This window comes from Zingiber officinale, chromosome 9B (assembly GCF_018446385.1).
Source record: "Zingiber officinale cultivar Zhangliang chromosome 9B, Zo_v1.1, whole genome shotgun sequence".
Lineage (NCBI taxonomy): Eukaryota > Viridiplantae > Streptophyta > Magnoliopsida > Zingiberales > Zingiberaceae > Zingiber > Zingiber officinale.
Genome location: NC_056003.1, coordinates 13488209 through 13497670, shown reverse-complemented (window position 1 = coordinate 13497670; position 9462 = coordinate 13488209). Strand labels below are relative to the sequence as shown.

General features: G+C 49.7%; 1 protein-coding gene across 1 annotated transcript; it reads left to right on the top strand.

Annotated features, from left to right (window-relative positions):
- The first annotated feature begins 2023 nt into the window (after nucleotides 1-2023).
- LOC122024847 (probable indole-3-pyruvate monooxygenase YUCCA5) lies at nucleotides 2024-3562 on the top strand. Its single transcript, XM_042583569.1, has 3 exons — nucleotides 2024-2676; nucleotides 2768-3139; nucleotides 3279-3562. The coding sequence occupies exons 1-3, from the start codon at nucleotides 2032-2034 to the stop codon at nucleotides 3501-3503; spliced, it is 1242 nt and encodes a 413-aa protein (XP_042439503.1). The 5' UTR covers nucleotides 2024-2031; the 3' UTR covers nucleotides 3504-3562.
- Nucleotides 3563-9462: the final 5900 nt, after the last annotated feature.

The window sequence follows — 9462 nt, the reverse complement described above, 5'->3', positions numbered from 1 at the left end:
TTTACTCTACGTAAAAAAATCTGTATATGAATAGAAATATCTTCCATATTTTAAAATCATAAATTTTTTAATACATTTTTAATGTGAGACTATCATTATTTTTATGGTCGGGATCTCCTTCAGATATTCAGACACTCTTAACTTAAATAGTGAGTTTAATAACCACACCAAAAATAATGAGAAAAAATTAGAGTAAAAGGAAGAAGGCGGTAAAGAAAATGAAGAATAATGAACTTTTAGAAGAACAACATTACCTTCGATAGGAAGGCTCTAATCAAAAGGAAAAAAAATTAAAAATGACACATAAAGTGCTTTTTTTCCCATCAACTTTTACACATAGCCTTTTCTTAATCAAGTAATTGACACTCAAGTTCGTAGTTAAATAAGTTTTATTTATATAAAAAATAATTAATAAAATCTCAAAGCCGAACCTTCCCTTTTGTCTCCACTTTTTTCACGCCAGAGTAGCTGCCCTAACCTACATATATGCATTAACCTAGCCTTTTGGTTAATTACTTAATTAGATTAGATAATTCAAAGTTAATGATCACAGCACCAGATGCCTTAACCAACATGGCAAAGGAAAATAAAAATCACCTTCACATATGTTCACTTGAAATTATATTATAAGTGTTATTAAAATTATACTAAACTGTATGTTAAACACTATAGTACTTTAAAATTCATGCATAATATTTAGGTCGTATTCTTTAAAAATAATCTAAAGGAAACATCGATTCATATAGAAATCACATGAGTACCCTTATGCAACAACACAAGTATAATTTAATGAATTATGTAGTTTTCACAACTTGAAGGTGCAATATACACTTAGGAGGATAGAACTATAGAAGGAAGTAGAAAAGACGAAGAAATGAGCCACTTTCATTAAGGATATAGAGAGTATCAACACATAATTTCATAAAGGTAAAATTTGTTCTTGACGGTTCCTCCCTATACTATTGGGAAGGAATAAAATCAGGTATCGAGTAAGCTCCCATGTAGAAAGGTATTTTTCATCGGCTTCGTTAGGATTCTATTTTTGCTGCAAGCCCTTATTCTATAAATTTATCATATGATTATCGACTAAACACTTATGAGTATAGAACTATAGAAGGGAGTAGAACAGAAGAAGAAAGGAGAGCATGGACACAATTTTGTAATGGTGAAATTCGTCATTCTGACAGTACTGCTCCACCTTATTGGGAGGGTATAAAATTAGATATCGAATATGCTCCTATATATATAGCAGAATAATTTTCATTTACTTTGTCAAGATTCTATCTTTACCGTAAACCCCCATTTATATAAATCTGTCGTATGATTATCGGCTCGGGTATGCCCTAGGGGCACACACAAACACACAATTGACAATATGTGTGACGGATGATTCTTGTTGCACAATTAACCGCAATGAACATCAAAGGGTGACGGTGGAGTGTGGACAATGGTTAACATCAACGCGTTCCTCCACCTCCTACCCTCCCAAGTAAATGGAAATCTTTACATGGTTCACTCCTGCCGACATGAGCTATCCATCCCAATTTTCCTCGATGATTCACTTCGCTAGATTTGCCCCCAAATTACCCGGAATGGAAACAAAGCTGTAAATTCCACAAAGGATCAAAGATCCGGCTTCGATCAAAACGGTTAATTTCCCAATCAATGGTGATAGTTTTTGTTTGGTAAAATTCATCGAAGATTTTTATGAAACATTCCCGCCTTTTTTTTGGCAACTTATAAATTTCCTACTCAAAATCCACCCCGAAACTTATAAACCGTTGACTCATCCAAATAATCTATGTTTCCTGCTTCACAAAACAGGACATGCCACGGAGGCAAAGCAGAGTTCCTAAAATTCTTCTGTGCAATCTAGTTAGATTCCATATCCAACCACATTACTGCAACAAATCCACCGCCAGATCCATGACGCAGCCTTCTATTTATAGTCCCTTCGTCGTCCATACTCCTCCCAACAAGCTTCAAGTTGTGTTGTCTTCTGTCTTCTGTCTTCTCTGTTTCGATTCAGTCATGTCCCAGTTTTCCGGCCATCGCCAGGCGAGGAGGCGGACCAAGTGGGTGAACGGCGCGCTGATAGTCGGCGCCGGGCCGTCGGGGCTCGCCGTGGGCGCGTGCCTCCGGCAGCAGGGATTGCCGTTCGTCATCCTCGAGCGCGCCAGGTGCGTCGCCTCGCTGTGGCAGACGCGCACCTACGACCGCCTCCGGCTGCACCTCCCCAAGCGGTTCTGCAGCCTCCCGGGTCTCCCCTTCCCCGGCGACTTTCCGGAGTACCCCACCAGGGACCAGTTCGTGGAGTACCTCGAGGCCTACGCGCGGCGGTTCGAGCTCAGCCCGCGGTTCGGGGAGGCCGTCACGGCGGCGCGGTTCGACGCGACGTGCGGCATGTGGCGGGTGCGGACGGCGGCGGAGGCAGAGGTGGAGTATATGTGTCACTGGCTGGTGGTGGCGACGGGGGAGAACGCCGAGTGCGTGGTGCCGGCGGTGGAAGGGATGTGCGACTTCGGCGGCAGGGTGATCCACTCCGGCGAGTACAAGTCCGGCGAGGCATTTTCCGGGGAGAGAGTCCTGGTGGTGGGCTGCGGCAACTCCGGCATGGAGCTCTGCCTCGACCTCTGCCTCCACGGCGCTTTCCCCGCCATGGTCGTTCGTGACTCGGTGAGCCGCCAATTTTCGTTTTACTCCTAAACGTTCACTACTTTTTGAAATGATCTTTATAATTTTACTATTTATCATTTGACCCCTACAGGTTCATGTGCTACCAAGGGAGGCACTTGGGAAATCTACATTTGAGCTTGCCGTTCAACTAATGAAATGGCTTCCATTGAGGTTGGTCGATAGGGTCCTCTTGGCCATCTCATGGATGAAACTAGGGGATGTTAAAAAACTCGGCTTGAACCGACCGGCTCTTGGTCCGTTCGAGCTCAAGTTTATGCAAGGGAAGACCCCGGTTCTAGACCTTGGCACCTTGCACAAGATTAAGACCGGCAAGATCAAGGTGATCCCCGGCATCAAGAAGTTCTTACATGGCAAGGTGGAGTTGGTTGACGGGCGAATCCTCAACGTAGACTCGGTCATCTTTGCGACTGGCTACCGTAGCAATATACACGAGTGGTTGCAGGTGAATTAACTAAGTTCATCTTAATTCCTTTCTAGCATCTATATATTTTGACCTTAAATGATTAGGACAATAAGATTGAATAATTCTTAAGGTGTAATTGTTATTGAAAAACTTCCTCCTCCGGTTCAAATACTTGTAGGGCATTGATTTGATCGACAAAGACGGTCATCCGACACGAGAGTTTCCGAACGGGTGGAAAGGGAGCTCGGGGCTTTATGCGGTCGGGTTCGGTAGGACAGGGCTCTCGGGTATCTCCATGGACGCTGCGAAGGTAGCAGAGGACATTGGGAGGATATGGAGAGAGGAAACAAGGCAGGCAAAGCACATCATTGCTTGCCACAGAAGGTGCACATCACAGAATTGATGGAGAACTATGTCTAGCTAATTAGTAATTGAATACATGTTGATCCTGTCCGAACCAGAAGTCAGCAGACGCTGGGCACGTGACGCTCCAAGGCTCGCTGATGTAGGTCTCCAACTAGTGTCGAGATGCTTCGGCTATCCTGCACAGAAGTCGAGCCGGGAAGGGGATTCCCAGCGACGACCCTCCGACGCTCAAGTCAGGTAAATCACGATGAACAAGGTGGCTCCAGAAGTCTCAGAGTACATACCCCCCTCCTTTGTCGATGAAACCTGAGGTTCTTTATATAGAGCTGTGAAAGGTTCGGGCACGTGTACCAAGGTGCATAAGTGTCCCCTGTCCTATCCTAGGTATGCGGCTGTCAGAAAGCTTACCTGTCCTTTCCTAGGTACGCGGCTGTCAGAAAGTTTACCTGACCCATATCGCTACAGTCAAAGCATGCCCTCGATGGGACAGCAGAATCCCCTGTCACAAGATTTGGAGCATGACACACACGTGAAACCTACAGGTTGTTGGAGAAAGAAATCCTCTGGCCATTTCCTTTGCTCCAAACTTGTAGTCCGAGCGGAAAGATACCTAAACATCCGACCGACATCCGCAGTGGGTTTACTTGTGCTTGTGGAGACTAACAAACAGGGTGCTTTATGATCGCGGATCGGTCAAAAGGTCACCGCCCATGACCTTTTAATCGAAGGCCAACCCGATTTGACAGTGGTGCCTACCAACTATGAGTGGCCGGCCGGACCTTCCGCGATTCCATCGGACGGCCGACTTACCGCCCGGTCGGACCCGGCCCTCTCCGGGTGGGCACTGCCTCTGTGACTTCCACTTGGCGTTGACTTTACAAGAAGGGGCCCTCTTCCTACTACCGGATCACTTGCCTTCCCTTCAAGTCTAGTCGAAGGAGGCGAATAGTCTGACTGACTGGACTGTGAGTCTAGCCGAACGGCTCATCCATGCTAATATTCTACGCCCGGTCAGCGGCGGAGATATCCTTGAATGAATCAATGATGGCTTTTGCCGGATCTCCTCGCGTTCTGCGTCAATCTTCGACATCAATGTCGATCATACCTTCAATAAATGCTACGAATGATTGACTGCCACGTGGAGCAATGCCATCAGAGGACGGAGGCGGTTGCATGGCATTTTGATGTAACCGAAGCAATTCGAAATAAACGGCTAGATGTATGCATTGATTCCCGTGACCTGGATCCGACGGTGGGGGCCGACCGGCCCTCACACTATAAATTCCTCGTTTCCTTCTCATCTTCGCACGCCTCCGTTACCTCTACTGTTGCTCTCTGCGTTGCGGGGCTCCGGCGATCTTGTTGCTGCCTTCTGACGCTTTCCGGCGCCTTTCCTCGATTCATCTCCCCTCAGTAAGGTTTTAGATCTCTCATTTTTCCTTTCCGATATCTAATTCGCACTTCTGCTCTAGTTTTTGAAACTCCATTTCCCCGTCTTTGAAACTTCCTTTTTGATTTCTTCTGTCCCGATCATGGCCAGTTCTTCTCATCCCGAAGAACAATCCTTAGGCCCATGGTATACTACCATGCGATCTCGTTTCGAACAACGGGATTTTGATATTTTGACTGACAATTTCGAAATCCCCGAGGATATCGAAGTTCGCCTGGCTGGTCCTGCCGCTCGGCCACACAGACCGCCGCGCGGTGGTTTCTGTGTCTTTCGCGACCAATTTACCGCCGGTCTGCGGTTCCCCGTACATCCTTTCATAGCAGACGTCTGCAATTATTTTGGCGTGCCGCTCGGAAGTTTAGTACCAAACACCTTCCGTCTCCTCTGCGGCGTTGTCGTTTTGTTTAAGATTCACAACATTCCCCTCCGACCGGAGGTCTTCTTTTATTTCTATTATCCTAAGCAAGCCGAGGCACCTTTATGTTCCAAGCTCGGCCCGGTTTGGTCTTCTTCAATAAACTACCCACTTCCAATAAACATTGGAAGGACTATTATTTCTACCTCCGCATGCCCGGTCAGCCAAACTTTCCCCCCCACCGGCAAGCCACTCTACCCCCCCCTCCCCAACTCAACAAATTCAAGACCCGACCGGAATATCTTCACGCCGCAAATGTACTAGCCGGTCTACGACTTGACATCAACAAGCTTCTTCACGAGGGAGTGATGTACATTTTTGGGCTGAGTCCTATACGGACCCCGCTTCCGACCGGCTTCGGTAAGAACTTTGCTTTGGCACTTGCTTTAATTGCTAACTGATTTCTTTTTCTCTTCATGCAGCTGACATCGTCATGGACTCGGTGATGGCCGGCGTTCTAAAGAGAAAGGCAGCAGCGCTGGAGGCTGTGGCGGCAAAAGAAATGAAGGCGCTGGGTATTCAGCCGGTCGGTTCTCACGAAGGAGAAAGCGGCACCCAGGCTGAATCGGCCGCTCAGGCCTCTCAACAGCATGTGGACAGCGGCGCTACCCCCTCCAGGGAACCAACGGCCCCCGAGGAAGGGTCCGTTCGGGAGGAGGATCAGCCACTGCAAAAGAGACGCCGAGTGGAGACCCCGCTACCCTCAGCTACCTCCGCCACGACTGCGAAAGGGAAAGCGCCGCTGCCCGAGACCATTTCATCTGACCGGACGCCTTCTGACTGGGACGAGCTGACTGCTCCGGTCGAGGCCACTCCGGTCGACACTCTCCCCCCCGCTCGCCGTTCAGTCCAACGTTCGACCATCCATTCGCGGTCTTCTGCGCCAGCTTCTGATCCCGGTCGGGCGATCCCTGGTCACGGCCGCACAATACGGGTTACTCTTCATCTTCCGACTGAAGAGTTGCTGCCAGAAGCTGACCGGACGACCGTGCCCGAGCACAGTAGCACTGATCCCTCTCCAGAACTTAGCCAACAGCCACATGCAAGCGGCTACGGGGGTAAGTTCTTCGCTGTTTTTTGTTGTTTTTTTTTTTTTTTTTTTTTTGTTTTACCTAAAATATTTCCGCTCGGCTTCTAACAACTGCGCCTTCTCGTTTCAGAGGTGGGTGGAAGAGATAGCAGTTTCCAACCGTCTGGCTATGGCGGACGAGGAGATAAGGCAACTGCGGGCGGCAGGTGGTCCGAGCGGCTCCCAAGGACCTTCCTACTCCGAAATGCAAAAAGAGTCAAGAAAACTCAAACTAGCGGCTGAGCAGAAGAAAACAGCTGATCAGGCCCACGCCCTAGCCGAGTCCGAGCGACAGGTCAAGTCGCTTGACACAAAGATAACTCTGGCCACCACCCGGAAGAACACAGCCATCTCCGATCTGGAGAAGAAAAACGTGGAGGCCCGGGGCCTGGAGTTGAAGATAAAGGAGCCGACGAGCACCGACGGAGAAGGCAGCCGCCTACCGATGCGAGAAGATTGAACGTCCGAATGAGGCCCCACAAGCTCCTGGGCAACCTTCAAGGAATACCGGGATGCCGAGCCGAGCCGAGTCGCCGCTCTCCGACAAAGTTACATCCGATCGCCCGAGTTCTCGGAAAAATTTGCGAGCGGATGTACTCGGCTTTCGACCTGGCAATTACGGCCACTATGACCTATCTGAAGTCGAAGGGCCTTCTTCCGGAGTCCACCAATATTCCGGCCGGCGATCAAGTGGAGCTCCTGAGCAACATTCCGAGGGACCTCTACGACTACATCGAGTAATTTTTGTAATTTCGCAGCTCGGCTGAACATGAACCTTTTTGTACTTAGGCCGCTCGACCTAAGGTTCTAATTTTAATGAAATGCTTTCCTTTCGTGTACTCTATCTTTTTGCACTGTTCCCTGGCTGACACTTGTACGGTCCGCTCGTCTTCTATCACATCATACCTTGGGCATTCTCGAGGTGCATTCTTCCGAATGAAGTGTTTTCCCAGCCTCCCGTCCCGCCAATATCAACTGGCCGCCGTAATCGCCGCTATAAGCCGATCCGAACCTTTTTACCCGAGTCCGATCGAAAATAGCTTCGTCCGACAATCGCGGGAATACGAATGATCGCAGTGTCGACGATATTCCGCTCGGATTATTTATGACGCGGCTCGCCTCTTGATCTTTAACGACGGTGCTCGCCGATCTTCCGCCGGAGGGTTTATAGACGCCCTCGCCTCTTGATCTTTAACGACGGTGCTCGTCGGTCTTCCGCCGGAGGGTTTATAGACGCCGCCTCGTGATCTTTAACGACGGTGCTCGTCGATATTCCGCTCGGAGGGTTTATAGACGCCGCCTCTTGATCTTTAACGACGGTGCTCGCCGATCTTCCGCCGAGGGTTTATAGACGCCGGCTCGTCTCTTGATCTTTAACGACGGTGCTCGTCGGTCTTCCGCCGGAGGGTTTATAGACGCCGCTCGTCTCGTGATCTTTAACAGCTCGCCGGTCTTCCGCGCGGAGGGTTTATAGACGCCGCCTCGTCTCTTGATCTTTAACGACGGCTCGCCGATCTTCCGCCGGAGGGTTTATAGACGCCTCGCCTCTTGATCTTTAACGACGGTGCTCGCCGATCTTCCGCCGGAGGGTTTATAGACGCCGGCGTCTCTTGATCTTTAACGACGGTGCTCGGTCTTCCGCCGGAGGGTTTATAGACGCCGCCTCGTGATCTTTAACGACGGTGCTCGCCGGTCTTCCGCCGGAGGGTTTATAGACGCCGCTCGCCTCTTGATCTTTAACGACGGTGCTCGCCGATCTTCCGCCGGAGGGTTTATAGACGCCGCCTCTTGATCTTTAACGACGGTGCTCGTCGGTCTTCCGCCGGAGGGTTTATAGACGCCGCCTCTTGATCTTTCACGACGGTGCTCGTCGATCTTCCGCTCGGAGGGTTTATAGACGCCGGCTCGTCTCTTGATCTTTAACGACGGTGCTCGTCGATCTTCCGCTCGGAGTTGCTCTTCGCCTTTCCCCCAGCTTGGATAATGCCCTCCTGGCCGCCCGGCTCAGGATCTACTTCATCGAGTATTTTGGCTCGGATAATATACCTCCGTCTGAAGGGCACGGGGCCTTCGATCTTCGAGCGTTTGGCTCGACCCATTTACTTCCGGCCGAACGGCACGGGTTATTTGCTTACAAATCTTAACCACATAAACCTCCCGACCGATCGGCTGGGCCTTCGCGCCACGATGATAATGCCTTATATTCGCTCCTTTGACTTTTCATCTCGCATTTCAAGTATTTAGTCGGAAAATGAAACACATGGTGATTTATAGTGATACACCTTTCACCCCGCCTTTAAGGCCGGAGGTGGTTCGGCCCACGGCTATCTAGTCCGTCCGTCCTCATCCTCCGAGATAATACGCCCGAGCGAGCTGATGATTTTGAAAGGGCTCCATGGCGCTCAAGCTTGCCGACGTCGCCGACCGGCTTGATTTTCTTCCAGACGAGATCGCCGACTTGGAACGATCTGGGAATTACGCTACGGTTGTAGTTTTGCTTCACCACCGACGACGCCATCATCGAATCGGACGCCTTTGCCCTCTCTCTTCTACCAAGTCCACTCCATGTTTCTTCGCTCGGTTGTCATCATCATAGTTCGGATCCTGGCTGACTCAACGCCTACTTCGACCGGTATGTTAACCTCACCAGATACCAAATGCAGTGTGACTCCGTCCCTTCTTTTGGCGCCGTTCGGATAGCCCACAAGACGCTCGGCACTTTCGGCCAACTTCCTCCCAAATGGTCGAGCCGAAAGCGCAGAATCTAAGAATTTCCCGATTGGCTACTGACTGTTGCTCGAGGATAGGCCACGGACGTGAAATGTTGCTCAATGCCGTAGCTTGCACCAATCCTCCAACATCTTCCCTGTGAATCGCCGCTCATTGTAATCGCGCGAGGGATGCCGAACCGACAAATGATGTGTCGCCAGATAAATTTTTAACCATTTGCTCGGTGATCTTTGCCAGTGGCTCGCTCCACCCACTTGGAGAAGTAATCTACCGCCACTAGTAAAATTTCCTCTGCGCCACCGGAAATGGACCCACAATATCCATTCCCCACT